Source organism: Geotrypetes seraphini, chromosome 4, assembly GCF_902459505.1.
Source record: "Geotrypetes seraphini chromosome 4, aGeoSer1.1, whole genome shotgun sequence".
Lineage (NCBI taxonomy): Eukaryota > Metazoa > Chordata > Amphibia > Gymnophiona > Dermophiidae > Geotrypetes > Geotrypetes seraphini.
Window position 1 is genome coordinate 266,237,929 of NC_047087.1, and position 26,319 is coordinate 266,264,247.

At 41.6% G+C, this 26,319-nt stretch overlaps 1 protein-coding gene across 2 annotated transcripts in view; it reads right to left on the minus strand.

Annotated features, from left to right (window-relative positions):
- INPP5A (inositol polyphosphate-5-phosphatase A) overlaps positions 1–26,319 on the minus strand; it is a 764,365-nt gene that overhangs the window by 65,682 nt on the left and 672,364 nt on the right. For both annotated transcript variants that reach the window (XM_033942100.1, XM_033942101.1), the window contains exon 12: positions 18,363–18,436. In XM_033942100.1, the coding sequence (XP_033797991.1) occupies positions 18,363–18,436 (74 nt within the window). The remainder of the gene's footprint in view (positions 1–18,362; positions 18,437–26,319) is intronic.

The window sequence follows — 26,319 nt, forward strand, 5'->3', positions numbered from 1 at the left end:
CAGGAGAACCCCAATAGTTAGAAGCTCAAACCACCAAACCAGCGCTCAACATCCCATCACCTTAGCCTGGAGAAGAAGACCACTTCCCAAGACCAAACCTCAACCTCCTCCTAAAACACTCATCTACCCTGAAATAACTCACAATTTCCAAACATATATCACCACCCTAACATATGCCTACTTAAACTTCAGAGTCTTAGGACCTAAAACAGAACACATAAAAAACTGGATAAAAAACGAAAACCTAGACTGCCTTTTCCTCACAGAAACCTGGTTAACCTCAGACGCAGATCCTAGAATAACGGGATACAAAATAACAGTGACTGCAGAGAGAAAAAAAGAGGAAGAGGGCTAGCAATCAATCAAGGATTCCCTAACTCTAAATATACTCGAAAAAACGTCCTGCCCACAATTGGACTTCCTTGCCTGCCATCTCTCAAGCACCACTCTAAAAAACTCACTAAACTACATGCTCTGCTACATAACACCAAGAAACTGGACCACAGTAATACCTGAATTTGAAAACTTCATATACCAAAACTCATTAACAGCAGAATACAACCTCATCCTAGGAGACCTAAGCATACACCTTGAAGACCAAGTATCCAAACCAGCAAAAAAATGTCTATCATTTCTCAATGCCTTATCCTTCCAAATCCTAAACCCACAAACCACGCATGAAAAAGGACACCAACTTGACATCACAGCCTTCATGACCCATCAACCATCCTCCCCAGAAATTCAAACACCTAATGGAACCTGGTCCTCATCCCTCTGGTCAGACCACTACACATACCCATTCAACATCAACTGGACCAAGAACGAAACCATACCTAAACCCAAAAAAATAACTTACACCTCACGCAAACACATTGACCCTCCCAAATTCTGGACAAAAATAGATGAAACAATCCAGGACTGTGACCCCAAGGACTTCATCTCACAGTGGAACAATCTGACTACCAACATCCTTGATGAACTAGTCCCACTACAAAACTAGAATCAGCAGAAGATCAGATCAATGGTTTGACAATGAACTACTCCTACTTAAAAGACAATTCAGACGACTAGAAAGAAAATGGAGAAAAACTAATCTAGATCACACAAAAACTGCCTGGGAAAAAACTAACAAGCAATACAAAATACTACTAAAGGACAAGAGAAAAACACATTACACTAATCTAATAGGCACAGAAACCCAAGATACCAAAAACTATTCAAAATATTAAAAGACCTAACAGACACCAAACCCTACATGACCACTAACAATACCCTACCCCCTCTTAGCAGAACACTTCAAGAACAAAATTACAAATACCAGAGCCACCCTCAATTGTACCCCATCCCACCTAAACAAACTCCTAATTCTTCCCACAGATAAAGAATCAACTGCAGCTGACAGAACATGGTCTCAATTCCCCAACATACAATGGTCTGAATTCAATAAACTCTACAAAAAGTACAGCCATGCATCCTGTGACTTAACCACTGCCCATCATATCTCTTTACAACCTCCAGCACAAAATTCCGTACTCTACTTCTGCAATGGATACAAACCATGCTCGCTGATGGCCTTTTCCCAAGTGTCCTCAGCAAAATCATCATCACCCCAATCCAAAAAGATCCAAAAGGACTAACAGACCAACCATCCAACTACAGACCCATTGCCTCAATACCTCTATATGTCAAACTGACAGAAGGACTAGTAGCCAAACACCTCACCAACTATCTAGATGACCATAATATACTTCACCCCACGCAATCTGGATTCAGATCCAACTTCAGCACAGAGACATTACTAGTGTCACAACCCTAGCCCTAAAGCTTGGTTTGTGCAGGGGAGTGCTATGCCTAAACCTAGCCTGGTTGTTAAAAGGGCTAACCAGTGTGACAGAGCAAACCATAATAGAAAGTTAGGCTCTGAGTTGCCTCTTAGTTCCCAGTTTGCAGAACCCTGGGGAGGTGAGGACTATGAGGGTAACAGCTGGGAACAGCCTCAGAAACATTCTACTGACTCAGCTAACTCCCAGCTGCAGGACTTGATTAGAAGTCCTGTGAGAAGTAAGCAGAAGCTGCAGGCTGCCCCTCCCCCTCATAGAACAGGGCGTGGTCGCCTCAATGCTCTTGAGGCTGCACTGAGGAGGAAGCAGTTAGTCTGCCCTGGGCCAGCCCAGGAAGGAGGCTTACAGGACTGCTCTCCTGAGCCTCACCACTATCAGGACGTTGAGATGGTGGATCCAGCCCCTGACCCTGAAGCCAACCAGCTAGCTGAACCAGAGTCCATGGACTGTATAGAAACTGCCATGAATACAGAAGCTTGCCCCATGGAAGAGAGCTAAGTACCATTGCTGGTTTTTTTCTTTTTGTATGCTCAAGCTAGCAATCTTTTGGGCTTCTTTCTGGGGAACCTGTTTGCACCTGTGAGAAGTAAGGGAGCAGTGCTGAGCTCCTTGCAAGATGCCTGGAACTGGAAACCTTTTTCTTAGGTTTAATTGTGCTGGACTGTTTAGTTTATGTTTTGGCTTTTGAAAGCAAGAAAAGCTTCAATTGTGATTGTGTGCCTGGGAGGTAGTTTTGGGGAAGAATCCACTTAATATCCTAGGTTGGGATTGTGGGGCCATTTGTGGCATTCTGTTTCTTACAGAGTAAAATTAGTGGATTCGGCTACTCCCCTCCCCCACCAACTACTGTTAAGTTGGTTGGGGCCAAGCCGGCTTCAATCTAGGCTTGGACACAACACTGTCTTTATTTATAAAGGAAGTGTGATAGTTTGTTACTGCCTGTTTGCCAAAGGCAGAACGATTAAGACTGCACTCAGTTACTTACCTGTGACACCGGCAAGAAAAATGTGAGTTGTTTGTTTTTTCAACTCAATTTTACTTTTTCCTGTTTTTTTTTTAATGTTTATGGAAAAGTATGAACTGAACCCTGTTCAAGATTGATAGCCACAATAAAGTGGGACTTTATTTTCATTTGAAATTGACTGTTTTTGATTCTTTTTGCTTCTTCATTGAACTGTGGGACCAGCAGGACTTCCAGCTTTCTCTGGAAGCACGTCGGACGCAGGCTGTTCTGAGCGCTGTCCGGAGCCAAGCGTATACACGGGCACCGGCAGCGCCACACTAGGCTCCCTCATTGACACAGCCAGACAATACCTCAGCACAGGAAAAAAAATGCTTCTCATACAACTAGACCTTACTGCAGCATTTGACCTGGTAGACCATAACATCCTACTGCAAATTTTGGATGCAATAGGCATCTCAGATAAAGTATACTCTTGGTTTGAATGCTTCCTAAAATCCAGAACATACAGAGTAAAATCAGATAAAGAAAAATCTGAACCTTGGTCCAACCCTTGTGGCGTACCACAAGGATCCCCACTATCCCCTACTCTCTGCAACCTATACACTGCATCTCTTGGAACATACCTAGCTAATCTAGGCATCACCACCTACAGTTATGCAGATGACATTACCATTCTCATACCTTTTGATCAACCAAAGACCGCCATGATAAACACACTACACCGAACACTAGAAACAGTAGCAACCTGGATGAAAGATCACAAACTGAAACTCAACACAGACAAAACTAAATTCATCCTCCTCAAAAACGACAAAGTCCCAACCATAACCAATATAGAAATTAACACAATCAACTATCCCATTCAAACTACCATAAAATTACTAGGAATGACTATAGACCGATGCTGCACCATGCAACCGCAAATAAATAAAACAATACAGAAATCCTTCGCAGTGATGAGAAACCTATGACAAGTCAGGAAATTCTTCGAAAAAACACAATTCCAGCTTATAGTACAATCCCTAATCCTAAATCTACTAGATTACTGCAACATCCTCTACCTCCCCTGCCCTGCTACAATGACTAAACAACTACAAACAATCCAAAATTCTGAGACTCATCTACTCATTGAGAAAACACAACCATATTACAGAAGCATACATCAACTCATATTGGCTACCAATCCAAGAAAGAATACTATTTAAATTCTACTATATGTTATTTAAAGCCTTAAACGGACACAGCCCAACCTACCTGAGCAACCGCCTCATCCAAACCATCTCAATCAGACATAGAAAAACACTCACCTCTCGATCAAAGAAGTAAAACGGAAAAAACTATACGATGGCCTCCTGGCCACTCAAGCAGCTAAACTAGACAACCAAATCTCCAGTCTACTGATAACGACACCAGACTACAAGATGTTCAGACAAGAAATTCCTGAAACAGCCATAACTTCAGAAAAGAAATAAAAACTACATTCTTCAAGAAATTCCTGAAACAGCCCTAATTTCAAACTTACTGTCCTTCCCCCCTCCCTCTTCCCGCCACACAGAAACTACATAACCTACTCTTTACCTCTCTAGAAAACACAAATGCTCTTCCATTGTAAGCCTCCATTTTTTTAATCTCTTTTGTAATCCGCCTTGAACCGCAAGGTAATGGCGGAATAGAAATCTCTAATGTAATGTAATAATTGAGAAAATTTTAAAGTCAAAGAAAGTTCTTGAAGTTCTTGACTCCTTTAATACCTTTCCTAGAAGGAAGAGAAAGTTTTAATTGTTGAATGCCTCTAGCATAGGAAAATCTATAAATGTTCTATAGCAGAGGAACAAGAGGAATAAAAATACCATATAAAATTTTTAAAGTAATGCATACACATTTAAATTGAATCCTGAGATGAACCGGGAGCCAATGAAGGCTCAAAAGCAAAGGAGTCACATGGTTGAATTTGCTTTTTCCATAAATCAACTTTGCAGCGGTATTCTGAATCAATTGTAACCTTTGGAGACAGATCTTTGTGATGCCAAGATAAATAGCATTACAGTAATCTAGCCAAGATAGTATAATTGATTGGACCAGGACAGAAAAATAACGTTGATGAAAAAGAGATTTAACCTTTCTCAGCATTCGTAAACTGAAAAGCATTTCTTAACTAGAGAATTTATTTGATCCTTAAATGTAAGAGTGGAGTCAAAAAGGATTCCCAAAATCTTTGAAGAGAACTCAATTTGCAGGGAAGCCCCAGAATCCAAAAGTATGATGGAAGGAAGGCAATCCAGTTTTGGGCTTAACCACAAAAGTTTAGTTTTGGTTGCATTTAACTTCATCTGGACAGACATAGCCCAAGCTGGAAGTTTAGAATTACAGTAGTTTATTTTAAAAGCTAAATTAGTAATATTCAAATCAATATCGATCAGTATAAAGATATCATCCGCATAGGTAAAAAGTGTTTCCCAAGCTGACAATTTATGTGTTCAAAGTAGTCATATAAAGATTGAACAAGACTGGGGAAAGCGGAGAGCCCTGGGGAACCCCACACGGAGGCTGCCAGGAATTGGAAATATCACCTTCAGTATTAACTGGCTGCATTAGGTGCTTTGTTTAAAGTCACTCTGCATTGTTGGTTTATTCCTTCTTCCTTGGACCACTTTTGCTGGTTTTGCAGAGGTGGGACTTCTGTTTTATGGTTTTTTGATTCTGCATGATCAGTCATTTATCAAACAGAATTTTAAGTTTATTCCAGATCAGTGACTTCAAAAGAAAACCGCTGTTGACTATATGCTCTAAAGAGTGAAAAGCCAAAAGAGTGGCAGCTACTATTGGCTAATGAGTGGCCGCTGGAGGAAGATGCTTTCTGGGAGAAGCTACAAAAAGAAGCGGAGTAAGCAAGGCTTCCTCCTGTGTCAGCCAAACAACTTTCATATTATCTGGCTGGGTTTGAAAACAGGGTCTGCCCTGCAGCAAAATAAAGGAAGCATGATACGTAGCAATATCTGGAAAATTATCTCTGCTTAAGCATTTTGATTGCTTAGGTTTTTGGAGGGCTAGGCATGGAGGTCCATTTTCCCATAAAATTTTGTAAAGAGTGATTGTTGATTTTGCCCTTTGATCATGCATGTCCAGAGTGGGTAGGTGGGAGGGAAGATTGGAAAATATTTTTTAATTCTTTAATTTGAGTGCAATTTTTTAATATGAGTATGGGGGTGATATATCTATTTGTCATAGATTACAAATTTGATTGATTTTAAGTGCTTTTATAGTGTAATATGATTGTATAATATGTTGCACTTATGTATGGCTTAAAAATGAATAAAGATATTTAAACATTTTCCCATAAAGATCTAATCAGCATTCATTCTCTGGTCATAAACATCAATGATAGGATTGCAAAGGAAGCATTCTGATGATATATCAGATCTTTGGGATAATGAATGCAAATCTTAGCAGGTTTTTTTTTTTTTTTTTTTAGTTCAATCATCTTTATTGAAAATTTTATAATATACAGAACATAAAGTCAAAGAAAAATAACTTGAACAATTGTCTCGGAATACTTGCAGCACAAAGTGGGCATATTTTCTGAAAATTAAACCTACAAAAGAAACTAGCTTCAATTTGCGTTACTCTACCTGTTGCTTTTCTGTTCAATAATATGCTTTTCTCTGGCTCTTCTGATGAATAGCTGAAGAGCCATATTCTGACTGACAGATTTGGGGGATTGATTCCATGATTAATACTTTTGAGTCAGCCAAAAATATCTTCTGAATTTCTGGTACAGATTCCACTCTTTCTTCTTCAGTTAAAAGAAAAACTAACCCCCCCCCCCCCCCTCAGTCACATCAGCTTCACATTTTGTGCCCCTGCAAGCTTACTATCCACCTTCTCTAAAAGAGCCGTCCTGACTTTTGTCAGCAAGCAAGCACTTCATCACTGCAATGTCATGCCTCTCTGGCTCCAGGACCACCACTAACATGGGAAAGCCAAATTCATCACAAGGGTGTGCAGTGTTCAGACTTGTCACGCCTGACCTGACTGATGACTTCTTGAGCGTAAGTGATATGAATTTACAGCTTGTATCACATTCTTTAAAACTAAATACAAGGCACGAGAATATAACTTTTTTTTCAGCCCCCTTCAAGTTCATTCTTAGCTGCCAAGACCCGACAGTGTCATGGCTGGGCTACTGTGTGGGAGACCTTGAACATTGCATCACTTTGACAGGGGGCAACAGTGATGCTCGAAATCCCTGGAAAATCAAAATTGACTATGTAAAACATCTCAAGACAACCCCCCCCTTCCCCCGCAAACACTGGACTAAGAAATTGTTACATTTTATAATTTATACAAAAAAACAACATAATTAAATTGATGATATTTGTTTGTTTACAGGAAAGTTGTTTTTTTTTCAGTTTCAGTTGCTTAATCTGTATGGCAGATATGTGCAGATACTATGACTACTTTATACAGGGCCAAAAATCCTAAACCACATGCAGATACATATAAATAACAAACTCTACTTAAGCTACCAGTATATATTTATTAGACCATCAAATAAAAGCAGGAACCATTTTTTTTTTTTTTTTCAGAAATAGACTCAATTCCTTAAACTCCCAAATTCCTCATAGGTCAAGTTTTTTTTTTCTACACATAAAAGATGTCCAAAAACTGTTACTTCTACAAACACAGTCAGTCCTTTAAGGTTACTTGTCTGAGACAAGCTGATGAAAACTGTAGCATTTTATTTGCAAGGAAAAAGACTTTAAGTGGCTGTGACTATTTTTGCAGATTTAATAAGATTTTTGTTTATATGATTTCATATGTATTTGTGTATTATTTGGTTATAGTGGGGTTAAAATGCTTGGGTGCCATATTGCTTCCTTAGCAATTAAGAGTGAGAAACAACAATTGATTAATGTGTAAGTTTTGCTATACTGTTTATTTTTTTTATTAAAATATGCGTTCTAGAGTTTTGCTTTTATTGTAAGATTTTTTTAAAAAATTTGTAGATAAGTCTCATTGCCGTGAAACAGTGACTACGTGCCGCAAAATGCTGGTCAACAACAGGGAACAGATAAAAGTTAAGCACACATTTTGTTTTTCACTGGAACTTTGCAGCTTCACTCACTTTAAGACTAGTAAAGGATTTTTTTATGCCAATGATTGATTTGACTAGCAGAGCACTAAACAGTATAGGCCAGATTCTGTAATTGGTGCCTATTGCATGTCAGTCACACTTAGGGGCCCACTACAGAATCATGTTTAGCGGCACCTAGCTTAAAACTTAGGCACCTGAAATGTAGGACATGGTTTTAAAGGCCTAGATTATAGGTATCCTAAGTCCTTTAGAGAATCGTGCCTAGCAGCGCCTAAGTCTTTTACCACCCCTAAACATTAAATAAAATTTTATTTTTTTCAATTATGAGCTTGTTATGAGCTTGCACATTATCTATCTGATTTGCAACTTTGTTCAGGTCCTTTGCCAAATTCTGTCACTCAGTATTCACTAGGCAATATCAACCAAAAGTGCAATATAAGACAATAAGTCAATCAATCGGTCATAAAAACATCTGACAAGTCGTTGGACTCAACACCCAGCATGTTTCTGTTAAAGCACCTGCATCAGGAGAAGATATGGGGACCATTAACAGATTTTTGTAATGAATGATAAACTTTTCCCAAGATAAGATATTTGATTAGAGGAGAAATATGGGAGGGGAGGGGGTTATTTTTATTATTTCATAATATATGATTATATCAATAGTTTCATTGTAATGGTACTTGTATGTAATATTGTGATGGGAGGGATGGGAAGGGAGGATTTTCTATTTAATAAGAATAGTTTAAATATTAGGTTTATTACATAATATTCAAAATATTATAGAATATTAATTTATAATGAAATGTTATACTTAAAGTGTTATATGAGAGTTAATCAAGTGTGTATTTATAAGTTCATATGAGTTTATCTGCTACACTTGTTGTAATGTGCAAAAATGAATAAAGAATTTAAAAAAGAAAAAAGGAGTCCTTGCATATCCTGTAATAAACAAACCAACTGTGAAAAAGAATCAGCTCCGATCCCCATAGGGAGGAGCGATGGCAAATCGGCCGAAAGCCGTTGCCACTAGTAGGGGGGGGGGGGGGGCGGAGGGGGGGTAGATAAGAGAGGAGTGGGAGGGGGGACGCACCCTTTTCGGCGACGCAAGAGCTTAGAGAAGGAGGCAGCATTTCCACCTCCACATAGCTCCACCGCCACCCTTCTGCTTTTGCAATCCTCAAAAGAATATACAACCACAACAAAATATAAACATATTACTAACCGTCCAATTCGCCAGGTAAGATGTTTCTGCTTACAGCGGCCACGCGGCAGCAGGCCTCATTCTGCTTCATAAGCCTCGCGGAGGCAGGCCCATAGGTACCGATGCGGGCCCGATGCTAGTCGGCAGCCCTGCGAGCCGCCGCGAACCGCCGCGCCGTACTATGGCCTGCCCATCCGTTCGCGTCGGGGGACCTCGGGGGTCACTTCGGGACAAGCCTTTCTCCTCACATGCGGCTAACGCAGGCGGGAAGAGAGAAGGGGCGCGTCGCCCCTGCTGGTCTCTGCCGCCCTCGCGTTCGTCCGGCGTTCTCTCCTCGATGTCGGGCCGCGGACCTGGGGGGGGGGGCGGAAGGGGGCGGGCCGCCTCGCATGTGCGTGCTGGTCCGCCTGCCCGGGAGCGTCGCGCCTTCAAAAAAAAAAAAAAAAAATTCTTCTCTGCTTCCTGCCCTCGGCTGGTTTTCTCCCCGCGTGTGGATAGTGCAGGGGAAAGAAAAGTGCCGCACCGACCGCACCGGACCGGCGCTCCCCTCCTCCCTGGCCGCGGGCCGCGTTAGGGCCAGCGGCTCGCGGCGCAGAACACACGGACCGGCGCTCCCCTCCTCCCTGGCCTCTTGGGGGCTATCAGCTCGCGGCAACGACCCGGGACATCATTCACCATCCCATCATAATGACAGGGTGCACTGATTGTTGAAGAAAAGTCAGCCAGATATGTTATCAAGGGAGCAGCTATGTGATCTTTCCTGCAACTCGGTGCTGCAAATATTTCTGCTTTTTCAAATTCCATTTTGAGCAATATGGTTTCTGTAACTGTTCTGTGCATATACGTCCAGTGAGATGTTGCACAATTTTATATAATGGTGCTTAAGCATCCCTATATATATATGGTAAAAAAAAGTAATATTTTATAAAGGCAATATTTGAGGCTTATGTGCATTCATAAAACAGACTCATTCAATGACCATCTGTAATGCATAAAGGTTCTTACATAAATTTACAACTGTTCCATAGAAGGTGTACATGAGTGTATTTTCTCTATTCGTGAACAGATAGTTCAACTATATTCAAAATATTGCTCCTGGAAACACCAACCCAGAGACATGCTTTACCCACATAAAGTCCGCGGGTACCTGCGTTGGTACAGACCGCCAAAGGGGGGAGGAAGGGAAGCCGCGTCTCTCTCTCGGGGCGCTACATCTTCCCCCTCCCCTCACCCAGCGGGACTAAGGCCGGCAGATGCAGGGAGCGTCCACGGCTGTCCCTGCATGATCTTCCGCAGCTTTTAGAGCCCAAGGGACGTAAGGTGGCCTCCTACTTGCCCCTCTCTAGCCGGGGCCGGTGGCCCGACTAAGGTAAGAATTTATTGGTTGCTGTACTATTATATGCTATTATATGCTATATGCTTAGCGGCCAATTTACGCAACGCTGTTAGATGCTATTATTTGGCTTTTACTTTAAATCCCCAGCACAACTCCGCTAGGCTAGGACATTTAAGCTATGTGCCATTTTATGCTATTTAAGGCTGCATGCTATGTGCCATTTTATGCTATTTAAGGCTTCAGGCTATGTGCCATTTTATGCTATGGAAGGCTATGGTATGCTATTTCAGGCCATTATTACTGCAATTACTTTTATTTCATGCCATGTGCCATTTTATGCTATTGGCTTCAGGCTATGTGCCAATTTATGCTATTGAAGGCTATGGTATGCGGCCATATAACAACAACTTGGCACCAACGCGTTTTGTCTACTGTATGCTTTTGTATATGCTATACAACAACAACAACTTGGCACCACCGCGCTTGTCTACGGTATGCTTTTGTATATGCTATACAACAACAACAACTTGGCACCACCGCGCTTGTCTACGGTATGCTTTTGTATATGCTATACAACAACAACAACTTGGCACCAACGCGCTTGTCTACGCTATGCTTTTTGTATATGCTATACAACAACAACAACTTGGCACCAACGCGCTTGTCTACGCTATGCTTTTGTATATGCTATACAACAACAACAACTTGGCACCAACGCGCTTGTCTACGGTATGCTTTTGTATATGCTATACAACAACAACAACTTGGCACCAACGCGCTTGGCTACTGTATGCTATTTAAATGCTATTTCAAGCTATTATATGCGATTGGCCATTATATGCTATTGTTGGCTATTTATATATGCTATACAACAACTTGGCACCAACGCGATGGTATCCAGCTGATTCTCTTGAAGGCTTCCGTTACAGACGGCTTTAGTACTATATTGCATCTTATGCTTATTTATGGAGCCAGCCTCACTGTCTCTATTCTTTTAGTACTTACTCAGAAAAAGCCCTCCGCTACTAGTCAAAAAAAAAAAAAAAGACTAGGACTACGCGTGCCACAACAGCAGCGGCTCTCACAGCAGAGGCTTCCACGGCCTCAACTGCAGCGGCAGCTTCTACGGCAACGCACTCTCAGCAATATACAACAGCAGAGGCTCTTACAGCAGAGGCTTCCACGGCCTCAACTGCAGCGGCAGCTTCTACGGCAACGCCATATCAGCAATATACAACAGAAGAGGCTCTTACAGCAGAGGCTTCCACGGCCTCAACTGCAGCGGCAGCTTCTACGGCAACGCACTCTCAGCAATATACAACAGCAGAGGCTCTTACAGCAGAGGCTTCCACGGCCTCAACTGCAGCGGCAGCTTCTACGGCAACGCCATCTCAGCTATATACAATAGCAGCGGCTCTCACAGCAGAGGCTTCCACGGCCTCAACTGCAGCGGCTGCTTCTACGGCAGCACAATCTCAGCAAGATCTGGTTGACTTAACGGCTGAGTTCCAGAGGCAAATACTCCAGCACGGGGTTCAAAGGGTGCACCAACGACTTCTTGGTGGCCAGCCAACACGGGTCCCTGCTGAGCCACCACAAGCTGCACAACCCCCACCTCAAGCTGCACCAACACCGACAGACCCACCTCCAGCACAGCCGATGTTACCAGCACTGCCGCTGTTGGTACCAGCATACTCACCTCTAGCACCAGAGATGGCGTCCGCTACACGGGACGCTCTCTCTTCACACATTACGCCCTCATCTCTCAGGTGTGCTAGTGGGCAGGCGGGAGACCAGCTTACTCTAGCACGTTGTATACATGCGACACTGTTGATCTTCGAGCAGTCTAGGGCTATACCCCCTTCTGAACCTAGTAACACAGGGCCGTTAGTTCAAACAGACCGACATCACATGTGGTGTAACCACTCTCGCTTCGGGAGTCCCTAGAGCAGTGAAAGTAAAATATTGAAGAGAGACTAGGTAGATATGTTTTCCTTATTGCATAGAGAACCGGAAGAGGACAACTACATAGGGACAGATAGGATATACATCCAGTTAGAGAGAGTGAGATCTATAAATCCTTAACTAACTGGATATCTGCCTCCCGGGCCGGGCTCAACTACGATATTAAATTCCGAAAAGTATGGCAGAGAACAATGCAATAACATGGAAGCATAGAGTATTTGACCTATGGATGGACGAAATGTGCGCTTTGCGGCCATTTCTGCCCGATAGGTTCCCGGACAGATCCACTACACACCACGGCCGCCTCCCCAATTTCATCGACAGGGAGGCCACATGGCAGGCTATTCAACAGAAGCCATTGCACGTGGACCAACTGTAAATACAGACATGCCTGCCACTCCTGCGGAGGTACGCACCCTGCCAGCCAGTGCAGGAATGCAAAAGACCGCAGACTGTTCACTCAACCTGCCCCAACACACACCGATGCACCTGGCCCCCTCCCCCATCAAGGCTAGCGCTTAGGGAGGGAGGACGCACAGGCTATCACGAGAGGCTTCTTAGACGGCTTCTCGATACCTTACACTGGTCCACTCATTCAGCAGCATAGACTTCCAAAAATTCCATATCATGACACGCTCACAAACAAATAGCCCAAGATAAGATCGATAAAGAATTATAACTCGGTCGGATAGCGGGCCCCTTCGACACGCCACCTTTTCCGCTTTCCTTATTTCTCCCATTGGCGTGCTGGGCCAGCAGTTAATGACTTCATCGACCCAGCGTTATGCTCCGTACAGTACACCTCACTAGACCAAGCCATATCATTCATAAAAGCATCTGGCCCTAGTACTATGTTCATAAAAGCATCTGGCCCTAGTACTATGTTGGCTAAAGTTGACACATAATCTGCTTTTAGACTTTTGCCGGTACACCCCCAATCTTTCCCCTTACAGGGTTTTCACAGTAACGGGCAATTCTATTTTGATAAATGTATGCCCATTTGGTCAGACAACGTCACATGGTCTAGCCGTCCACTACTTAGATGATTTTCTATTCATAGCTCAGAATCAGAATGACTGTGAACATTTAATGTCGTCATTCCATCGACTGGCCAAACATTTTGGCATCCCACTAGCCCAAGAAAAAACAGTAGGCCCGTCAAGCGTACTCACCTTCCTAGGTATTGAGCTAGACGTGATTAATCAAGTTTCACGCCTTCCAGCAGACAAACTCAAAAACTTCATTCGGCAATACAGCTCATGTGTACACTGGAAAAGGCTACATTACGCCAATTCCAAGAACTTCTGGGCTTACTGGGGTTTGCCACCAGGATGATTCCCATAGCTAGTGCTACAGCGGGAGCAGTTAAGCCCCACCACCACATTAGAATTACCAGAACTATCAGGGACAACCTCAGACTATGGGACTCATTCCTTGACGTACCGGAACTATCAGGGACAACCGCAGACTATGGGACTCATTCCTGGACGTATGATCTGGCAATCGTCTACCGAAAATGCCGGCGCCCTACAGCTCTATACTGATGCAGCATGCAGCCAGGGATTCGGTATATACTTTCATGGACGTGTCTTCTGGCAATCGTCTCCCGGAAATGCCGACGCCCTACAGCTCTATACTGATGCAGCAGGCAGCCAGGGAGTCGGTATATACTTTCAAAGGGCAGGGTCTTCAGCAAAGTGGCCTAGTTTCTGGGTTAGCACAGGCATCCTCAAGAACATTACATTTCTGGAGCTGTTTCCTATCATGGTCTCCCTACACCTATGGGGTAGATTTCTAACACATAGGTCCATAGTTTTCGGTCTGACAACTCTGCCGTAACCCGGCTCCCAAAAATGCCATTGCTGATGCTTTATCTCGCTTTAAGATGACAACATTCCGGCCTTTGGCACCGGTAGCAGAACAACACCCAACGAAGATATATTCTGCTGTTCACTGACTACGCATCTGCAGGGATGGACTGCACACTGCCCTCTCGTCCTATTACACTCCAAACGGTCGGGCATACAAAGAACTAAGATAGCGGCCACACTCTCCAGCGTGGTACGCCGCATGATGAGAGGATGGGAGTTAGTTCTCATTCTACAGGTTCGGCCAAAAGTATGCTGCGATGCATACGATGTGACGCTGTTTCAGTGCGCCTATTGCCTGGCTTTTCATGCCCTACGCGTTAGTGAACTGGTCCCAGCCTCCAAACGTCCGGGAGCGTTAGGAGGCATGTTACTAACCAATGTCCATTTCACAGAGACCTCCTTAGAAGTCTTGGGGAGATGGAAGTCTGCTGCATTCCGAAAATACATCCGTTCACCCCTTGCTCACTAATCTACATTCTACTAACTCTTCTCCCATCTCCTCTTCCCGGTTGCATGTTCTCTGAAACACATCTGGATCTGAGACCTGGGGTAATCTGAGACCTGGGGTAATCTCGGCTTCACAATGTCCGAGGCACCACGTTAATGCGGTCGCAAATAATACCACGATTAGTTTGGAAAGGGGCTAGATCCCACTCAGGAGGCGCGGCCTACCATCAGAGGACTTTACATAATACATCCCACTAAATAAATGTATGTGCAAATTCATGCCTACCATCATGGGACTTTACATAATACATAACCTGCTAGAAGACGGAAGGCCGGGCTTGTACCGACCGGATGGGGTACACCTCTCCGATATCGGGCTAGACATATTCCTCATTACCCTACAGGAAGGCATAGAACCGCTACTGATGCGTCCCGGGCCGCAGCCATGACACTTGGGGGGAACCCGTGCTAAGCGAGGTTTCGCTAGTCACGGGTAGTGGAAGGTAAGCACAGCATATGTCTAAAAGCATACATATGGGCAGTGTTAAGAAATAGGGCACGTCACCTTGCTTGGACAGCAGGGAGGCCAGGCCATGAGCTTCACTGCAACCTAACGCTGATGAGAGGACACCTCCTTGAACGGGAAGGGTCCGGCGAGCCGGGGAAGCTTGTACGGCCCCCTACATCGCGCAGGGAGATAGGCATATGCTGTGCGGCTGTTGTTATGTTATGTTGTTATGTTATGCTGTTATGTTATGTTCATCAATGGCAGATATGTAATGTTATATTGCGCTTATGGCTGCGGCCTAATAAATTCCACTCTGAGTTGAAATTGTCTGAGTGTCATTTTGTACCTGGTCATATCTGAATGGGTGAGCAACAAGTGCTGAGTGCACGATTTGAGAATCAGCTCCGATCCCCATAGGGAGGAGCGATGGCAAATCGTCCGAAAGCCGTTGCCACTAGTAGGGGGACGGGACGGAGGGGGGGGGTAGATAAGAGAGGAGTGGGAGGGGGGACGCACCCTTTTCGGCGACGCAAGAGCTTAGAGAAGGAGGCAGCATCCCTCCCACCCACCCTCGACTATCGTCGCAGCCATTTACCTGGAAGGTAAGCACAGCATATGTCTAAAAGCATACATATGGGCAGTGTTAAGAAATAGGGCACGTCACCTTGCTTGGACGGCAGAGAGGCCAGGCCATGAGCTTCACTGCAACCTAACGCTGATGAGAGGACACCTCCTTGAACGGGAAGGGTCCGGCGAGCCGGGGAAGCTTGTACGGCCCCCTACATCGCGCAGGGAGATAGGCATATGCTGTGCGGCTGTTGTTATGTTATGTTGTTATGTTATGCTGTTATGTTATGTTCATCAATGGCAGATATGTAATGTTATATTGCGCTTATGGCTGCGGCCTAATAAATTCCACTCTGAGTTGAAATTGTCTGAGTGTCATTTTGTACCTGGTCATATCTGAATGGGTGAGCAACAAGTGCCGAGTGCACGATTTGACAGTTCCATAAGGATTTAAGAATAGAAGGAGCATGAAGATTCAATGAGGCTGTGTGCTCCTTCTTTTCTTTCATCCTTATGGAACTGTTTTTCACAATTGGTTTATGACAGGATATGTATGAACTCCTGATGCAGGCGCCTTAGCCGAAACAGATCTTTTTATGACTGATTGATTGACTTATTGACTTATATTGCACTTTTGGTTCATATTAAAGTTTGACGACCTGGCTCGTTCTGCTCTTCCTTGTTGGACTCGATATTCACTAAACAGATGGTAAAGTTAGGCAATCAGTATGTCTAAAATAATCACTTAGGGCACACATTTTCAAAAGTATATCCTTGCACAAAACAAGGTTTATATGCAGAAATGGGGCTTTTGTAAATTGCTTACCTTAACTGAACATAAATCTATACAGGAAATAGTACTGTAGTACTGTTTTTTGCAGAGAGAGAAGAAGCATTTCAAATTTGCATTTTTTTTTTTTCAAATAGGAGCATACATTTACAGATAAAGCACAGTTACTTACCTGTAACAGGTGCTATCCAGGGCCAGTAGTCAGATATTCTCACAGATGGGTGACGTCATCCACAGATTCCAGTATGGTCATTGTAAAGTGTACTGTCACTTTAAGCTTCAACGAAGCTCCGTGACTGCCCATACTATGCATGCGTAAGTGCTTCCCGCCTGACACCTGATTGTGATGTCATCAGTTCTATGCACAAGTGAAGAACCCAAGTAGGGGAGGAGGGCGGGCTGTGAAAATATTTGCCTACTCCTAGTCAGATATCCCTTCTAAAACTTATTAACAATATGTCGATACTGTGTATTCTCACTAATTGTATTCTGTTTCCACTGACTGTTCAGTGACATCTTCGCCAACTGTATTCTGGAATTCGCTGACTGTCCAGCCCGCTTCACTGTAACATGTTGATATTGTGCTCTCACTAATTGTACTCTGTAATCACTGACTGTTCAGTGACATCTTCCCTATTTGTACTCTGTAATTCGCTGATTGTCCAGCTCTCTTCACTGTAAACTGCCTAGAAGTCGCAAGATTGTGGCGGTATAGAAAAAATAAAGGTATTATTATTATTACTGTCCCTGGATAACATCTGTTACAGGTAAGTAACTGCTTTATTCCAGGATAAGCAGGCAGTATATTCTCACGGATGGGGCTCCCTAGCTTAACTGAAAGGGATGGAGGGCGGGTTGTCCTCTAAATAAAGAATAGATGGTGCAGTACCACTGAGTGAACGCAGATATACCATCTAGCCATCACGGATTTAGATTGCTAAATGTAACTCGAGCTCATAGTAGTAGCCAAATGCAAGAGGAAGTCCTTCTGGCTGTTGAATTGAGAGAGTGAAGGTTTATGAAACAGAAGATCTCGGTTTTGAGTGAACTAGAAAAGGCGAGAATGAGGAACAACCTTGCGACTAGAGGGTGAAAAAGTAGTTGCTGAAACCAGAAGTTGGGTTTGTACCCATGGCAGGAGACTCAAAGAGATCCATAGGAGGAATTTCCTAAGGGGAGAGGATCTAATGCCAGATGGTGGAATGGAAAGTCCACTAGCACGGTGGAAAAAAAGTACTGAGCTTGTAGAAATACAGACATGAGAAAGAAGCAGGGCAAGATCATTCACTGCCTGCAATGTGTGGTCTTATTACATGGTAGAAGAAACTGCATATATCGTTGTATAGTGATAAAGCATAGTACAACAAATGCAAAAGTCCAAAAGAAAAAAAAAACCTGGAAGAGGAAGATAAGCTGGATCTCTGGAAAAGGAGTGCCAATTAGTCACTGCATGCACAGGAAGTCCCATACTATGGAGGAGGCTCGTACGCATGCATTGATGAATTTTGCGTGAGAGCAGTATGTGGAAGATACATAGTAGAACACATCTTTATAATCTGAGATCATAGCGAGAACAGAATACTGCAGAAACAAATTTCAATCTGACCTGCTCTAATAATTCAGATGCAATATTTCTATTTCTTTGCTGCTTTTCATCCCCAAATATCTCAAAGCTGCTTATAACAGTAAAAGTACAAACACAATACTGTAATAAAACTCATGCCTGCAATTAAATACAGTATTTAGTAATACAGTACAATCAAATGTGCCTTACCTGGGAGGAAACGAGATGTCCAACTCGTATAGCCTGTCTTTAAAGACTGAAAATTCCTTGTCAAATTCTAAAAGCTTTAAAACAATAATAGGTATTAAAACAGGATTTTCATACATGTACATAATTAAAATAGTTTAGAACTAGATACAAACTTTTTTAATCATTGCATTTCTGGAGGCAGACAAGTTTAAGGGTATTTTTACTGTAAACACTCATTAGAATCTCAGGGTCCCCAATACAGTACCAAATAAGCTTCTTGTGACCCTGGGCAAGTCACTTAATCCTCCACTGCCTCAAGTACATTAGACAAATTATGAGACCCACCGGAACAGATAGGGAAAATACTTCTAGTACCTGTATGTAAACTTCTTTTTTGTGTGTGTGTGATTGTATAACTGCAAAAAGGTGGCATACAAGTCCCAATCCCTTTCCCTTAATGTCAGGTAAACCCCCAGAAATAGGTAACCGCTTGATTATGTTAAAGAGTTTTGTAGGAGTTTGCCTTTACTGCATGTTAAAGCACGTGTTAATGAATTTTTCTTTTTTTATATATATATATATATATCTTTATTAGATTTTCAAACTACAATTGTGCAACAAGTACTTCATATACATAAAATATCACAAAAGCACAATAAACTGCCAGACATTAATATACAATTAAATTTTCCCCTAACCTCCCACCCAATACTCAAATAAAATAAAACCCACAAGAAACTATCCATATATACCCTGAATCAAGCTCCAATGCATCTCCCTTCCCCCACCTCCCCAACCCACCCTAAAGACCATAAAATAAAATCAATTATTCTTTCTTACAAAATTTAGCCAATGTCTCCCAAACATCTATAAACTTTCTGTAACACCCTTGCTGTATGGCCATAAAACGTTCCATTTTAAAAATGGAACACAGAGATTCCCACCAAAAATTGTAACTTAATCGATCCCAATTCTTCCAATTCCTTAAAATGAGCTGTATGGCAACCCCTGTCATTATAAACAGAAGTTTGTTATTTCGATTAGATATTTGGCTTTTAGCTCTCATCAATGTACCAAATGAAATGAATTTTTCTGTCGGGAGGCGTGGGCAAAGAGTGTTGTAGAAACATTAGCCAGCTAAAGTATTTCATTAATGCAGAGTTAACGCTGGAGCATGTAGTACGCACTACAATAAAGGAGGTGGTAAGTGGTGTCATGTGATCTCTCATCAGGTTCCACACACTGATGGGAACACTGGAATGGAAGAGTAGCCGAATGGTTTGTGTAGTGGATTCAGAGAGCCAGAGGAAATGAGTTTGATTCCTACTGTGGCTCCTTGTGACCCTGGGCAAGTCACTTAACCCTCCACTGTTCCAGGTCAAAAAGCTTAGATTGTGAGCCCACTAGGGGCAGATGAAGAAACTGGACATAATATCTGTAAACCACTTTGGTCGAATTAGAGAAATGCTCTACATCAAGTGCAATAGATTGGATTTATTAATATGATCTATCACTTAGCACATTCAAATTCTAAAGTAGTTTACAGTAAAAATAAGAAGCCATTAAAGAATATACAAATTGTAATTAAACAGAACAAAATATAAAACTCCAATTAAAAACCATCAAAAGCATTTTCAAAAATCCAGGTTTTTAAATCTTGTGAAATCCAAGATAACTAATTAACCTGCTGACAGCATCAGGCAAGAAGTTCCATAAAGATATCCTATATAACAAATATATAACAAAAATACCATACAGCAAATTACTCAGAACTGGAAGGATTACACTAAATTGAATTACACTTTTTGGTGGAATTCAATTTGTCATATATATAAAATGGAAAAAGTATTGGCATTACAACAAGGTTATATTAAAAAATTTAATAAAATATGGGGACCATTGACAAATTATTCTACTGATCAGATATAATAACACATGTATAGAACATATAGAAGGGGTAGGGAGGGAAAACTATTGTAATATTAATATGATATAAAATTCTGATAAAGGGTTTATTTAATTCACATTGTAAGAACATTTAATAATAATTTCAAGTGTTTTTTCATAATTGAATGTATTACATGTATTTCACTTGATGTAAGAATTTAAAAATATTTATTAAAAAAAAAAAAAAAAGTTCTACTTCTTGTAGATGCCAATTTTACTATTTTCAATAAGCATCACTGGGAAGAGTCCAAAGATAAAAAAATGTTCTTGTTTAATCATCCTATCAGAATGATATTTTGATACACCAATGCAGAATGCCTTAAACAACAAGCATAACAATTTGAGTGATTCTGACAAAAACAGACATTCAATGCAGTCTTTCAAAACTGGAGTAATGTAATCTGATCTTTTACCATTAGTTATCAGGTGCGCTGCTGTGTTTTGGACTAATTGAAGTCTTTTAAGACTAATCTTTGTAAGGCCCCGAAATGAGTTACAGTAGTCCCCAACCCTGTCCTGGAGGACCACCAGGCCAATTGGGTTTTCAGGATAGCCCTAATGAATATGCATGGAGCAGATTTGCATGCCTGTCACGTCCATTATATGCAAATCACTCTCATGCATATTCATTGGGGCTAGCCTGAAAACTCGATTGGCCTCGTGGTCCTCCAGGACAAGGTTGGGGACCACTGGTCTAATCTACCATATATACTCAAATATAAACTTATCCGAATATAAACCAAGTTAACCTTTTCCCCCCCAAAAAACAAGGGAAAAAGATTGACTCGAATATAAACCGAGATTCGAAATTTGGGTATGTGAGTGTCATTTGTCAAGGATCATGCCATAATCACTAATTTTCAGCTGGGGCTGTTTCGAGTCCAAAAAAATTAAAGGAGAGCTGATAAATATCTTTCTACTTGGGGCCACACGAACCAAAGTTTCTGGACTTCTATCCCCACCAGAACACCTGGCCTCAGTCACACATGCAGAAACAGCTGTTTGATTTTTAAAATTGATATAGTCATATGCCTTCATATACTGTATGCGCCATTTATTTCTATTTCCGTCTTCATTCTGATTAATGCAAGCAAGAGAGCAGTTAATGCTACATGCTATCATTTGCTTATCAGTCAACTTTGATATGGAATATGTTAACTTCTGAAATAAGAAATCAAACTGATTATGTTTTGATTCAAGACATATCTATTCCTGAAGTTTCTTGGTTAGAGTGCTCATATATAATCCAAAATACAATTACAGCTAAATATTGCAAATCTGCAGTGTGTAAAATGTACCTTTCTAAGCTTTGAGAGGTGCTATGGCGATGATTAAAAAGTTGTTTGCTGGCTGGTAGTATCATCAGGTTTGCGTACTCAAAAGTGCTTTATAGCTCTGGGACGTGTGCCAGTAAGAGTGTGAACCAGCCTATTTCATCTGCCCTGCACCTATCAAGGCATTATATTTAAGTAATGATTTTATGCTTTTTAGCTCAGAAGCATGTTCTTTTCTTGGTTCAACTCCTCCCTCTGTTGGTACTTTCGTTACTTGCATTTCTATTTTCACCAACTCTTTCTTTGCTACTATTTATGTATTTATTTTCGTAGAAACAGAACATGGTTTTATCCTTATGTGCATCTAAGGCAGGGGTGTCCAATGTCGGTCCTCGAGGGCCGCAGTCCAGTCGGGTTTTCAGGATTTCCCCAATGAATATGCATTGAAAGCAGTGCATGCAAATAGATCTCATGCATATTCATTGGGGAAATCCTGAAAACCCGACTGGACTGCGGCCCTCGAGGACCGACATTGGACACCCCTGATCTAAGGCATTTGATATCAACCAACTGTGAACTGCTGTTTAAAAATGGATGTGTATAAGGACATAAAAAGTTTTCTAAACCTTCCTGGGAAAGGCAGTTTACTAACTGTATTTGTTCTAGTTGTTGACTGGATTCCTAAAAGAATTTTGTTACCACTGTTGTTGTTTTAATTAGCACAACACATTGCATCATCCTGAGGCTTTCATTAAACTTGGTTCTAAGAAACCACAAGAAGTTAATAGTTTCCAAAAAAGTTATTTCATTCTCTAAAATCTGAAGTATCATTGTTTTGGTTTCCTATAATGTGATGATTTTTACACATTTGAATAAAGAATTACTTAAATTGGAACAATTGCTTTTAACCATAAAATCATTTGCTTATATTATTCTTGAAGAGATTCATCTTTTACAGAGATAGAAAGAGCTATAAATATTATACAGGGCATATTAGAACTGCATTCCAAGCTGGCAGCCATGATACAGTATCAGAAGAAAGAATTTACTAGAAAGGCTTAGCTACCGTGTAATGTACTGTCAATATTTGTTTCAGCCAAATTCTGGTTCTCATAGAAATGTCCTTAGTCTTTTTTTTGCACATAAACAGCAACTTGCTCATAAAAAAAAAAAATCAGTGCTAATAGCCTACACTAAACCAATAACCATTCTGATGGACATAAATGACCTTATCTCCAAATCAGAGTCTATGTTCAGGCTGACGTGCAAGTGAATTAGTGAGCAAAAAAGCTCATAATTTGCTGTTCTAATGACCATTGCTTTCAGTTAAGTGCCATTTCCTATTTTGACAAGCATGTCATCGGAACAGCACCCTTTATGATGGCTATGTGTTTACCCACTGTTCATTAATCATGTCCCATCTCACAGCTGTGCTGATACTATTGTATGAGTGGCAGAGGTTCAAATGAAATTAGATTGTGTCCCTCTTTCCCCTCTGCCACCTCATAAATCATTCCTGAAATGTGCAATTAGCAGCTCCTTGTACACATTAATTAACTGTGTGAAAAGTAGCTACCTGGGCCACCTGCACTGCTGATTAGGAACCTCCTTATGGCTTGCCCATCTCTCCTTCCCTCTTTGCGCCACTGCCCTGCCTAGGATCTCACGCTAGTTTTGCATTTAGCATGTGTAAATGTGTGGCCATATTTGGATATATCCAAGTACAACTGAAACACAGTTTATAGAGCGATGGCACAAGGATCTCATATTTATTCATCCTGCATTGAACTTTAAATTTAGCACTAAGAAACACTATTTCTTTTACTAAAGAGAATGTCTGCCCAATGAAGGTGATTTTATAAGAGGACACCCATTTAAGAGGGCAAATAGGTTGGAATGCCCTCCCAAGGGAAGTGGTGGAGAGTAAAACGGTGATAGAATTTTAAAAAAAGTGTGGGATAAAAATAGAGGATCTCTAATTAGAAAATGAAGGATGTAAATTCTGTTTCAACTGTTTATTAGTTTTATAACGTCATACAGAAAATGCATAAAGTGAAATACAATAAAATCCATAAAAGCACTTCAATTCTACATATGAAACATTAAGTCCCTTTCCTCCCACCCACCCTCCCTTCCAACTCCACCTTCTCATTTTTACTCTGGATACGCTTTCGGAACTTGAAAGTTGACAGGATCATATAAACCTTATTTAAAGATCTTTTATGTAAAGTTCCAGGAATCACCTAGGGCTCCTTTTACTAAGGTGCGCTAGCGTTTTTAGCGCGCGTTGAAGATTAGCACACGCAAACCCCACGCTAAATTAAAAATACTAACGCAAGCTCTATGGAGGTATTAGCATCTAGCGTGCGCGGCATTGTAGTGTGCGAATCATCCCTTAGACCCACTTATCTACCACCCCAATAGCCCTTATGGCTGCAGGAGCTACTTATATGCCAGTACAAAAGTGTTTTGGGGGTGTATAGGGGAGTGCACATGTCTCAATATCAATGCAGTGATTACAGGGGCTTATAGACATGGGTCCTCCTCTCCATGGGTCCCTAACCCACCCCCAAGATGATTTAAGATGCCTCTGTGCTGCATGACTAGGCTTTTCTATGCCAGGCTGCCAGGTGATGATGTACTGGAGGCACAATTTTCAAGTGGTGATTAATATTTTTATGGGGGTAGAGGACGGGTCGGTGATCACTGGAGTAGTGTGTGGGAGTCTGTATTATGTGTTTGCAGTGCTTATCTGGTTACCTTAGGTGGGATTTTGTGACTTAGACCATGTTTTAAATGGTCTAAGTCACAACGTCCAAGTTCCGTCGATCCTGTGCTGTATAACTTTCGGTTATAAATGCAGTACAACCAAGTCTAAGCCTGCCCACGGCCCACCCAAATCCTGCCCTTGACACTCCTCCTGACACTCCCTGTTTAGCTATAGTCGTTCAGCGGAACTATGAAGATCTAGGTCGTTTATAAATACATCCAAAACCTGGTTTTATTATCGGCACTTGGACTTAGGCCGGTTTTTGGAAGTTTTTCTCTTTCGATTATGAGCCCCTTAGGGTCTTCCAAATTGAGTGAAAAATTTTATTACCCTTATAAATTTTGGGGAGCTTAATGCTCAGTAGATATTTTAAGATAAGTGGGGATGTAAATTAAAGAACTAAGGCTGGCATTGGACATACTTGCACGGGCTGTGTCCCATATATGGTGATTCAGTGTAGGATGGGCTGGGGTGGGCATCAATGGGAACTCCACTAACTTGCAACATGTTACTGGCCAGACTTTATGGTAGATATCCTGCAAACAATGGGATGGTTGGATAGGCTGAAGTGAGCTTGGACGGCAACTTCAGTATTTGGAACTTAGGACAATACCAGACTTTATAGTCTATGGCCTAGAAATATCAAAGAAGAGACAAGTTAATTTAATCATGTATTTTTTAATGGGTATAACTTATGGGCAGAGTAGATGGACCGTTTAGGTCTTTATCTGCCGTCATTTAATATTTTTTTTTTAATATAACTTTATAAAATACTAATGGGGATTCTATCAGCTGGTTCAACACTGCAGCATAGAGGGGGCCACTCTAAGGCTGTCCACTGGTGTCAAGTCACTTGAGAAAAAGCACACTAGGTTCTGAGATAACTGGGGGGGGGGGGGTCATCTCTCCTAACTGCTGCTCTTCCTGGGAATTCTATCAGCCCTTTCCGGGCTCTTGTCCAGCAGCAGAAGGAAGAAGCCACCGGCGCAATGCAGCACGGCCCCAACATGGTCACCAGAGGTGGATTGATGCTGGCGTCGGAGGATCTCCTGTGGCCTTCTCTCTCTCCCCCTCTTCTCGGCGGACGCACTCATGCAGCTGCGTTGTTGGACACATCGAAGGGAAATTGAACTTCACTTCAGGGGTCTGCTGTCGGTGGTGCCTGGCCTTGCCTGTCTGGTGACTGGTGTCATGGTGGTCTTCATTGGCGTGGTTCCTGGTCCTGCTTCTTTGGTGGCGACTGGTTGACCTGGTTCTGCAGACTGAACTTAGTATCAAGCCGCCTCTTAAATACATTTTATTTAATTTTTTATCTTCTTTCATTATTTCTATTTCTTTGATTTTTTTATCTTGGGAATGTATTGCATATTTTTATTTTAATCAGGTACTTTAGCTTGATTGTGAGCCTTCGGGACAGATAGGGTAATTTTTCTCAAGTACCTAATTTCATTTTAGTTTGATACACTGCAAACTGCTTAGGTCACTAAAATGCAGGAGTGGTATATCAAATCTTAAATAAACATATACATAATAGAAATGGAAGTGCTCAGATTATTTAACTATGTGCAAAAATTTGCATATTTATTACGCACCTGGGTACTTCTGAAGTACATGCCATCAAGTAAAAACACGTATTTGTACACTGGTCAGAATCGGTCTGTATTGATATATTATAAACCAGCAGAATAATGAGCTCTTAAGATTTTGAGGACATGAGTCCACCATCATTTGTATCTGGTATTCAAAGGATTTTGCCTCAATAAATCCATCAGTCTATAACACCAGCCTCTGTGTTTGGGTTTTTTTTGGTTTTTTTTTTTTTTTAAGTAACACATAAATAAACACCTACATATTTGAGGTGTAATTCTATAAAATGCATACTGACATTTATGTGCCAAATATAATTAATTAGAAATGGAATGAGGTGAATGAGGATTTTTGATCCTTGCTACCTAAATTTACTAGGCTCTCCATTTGGTATAGAGAT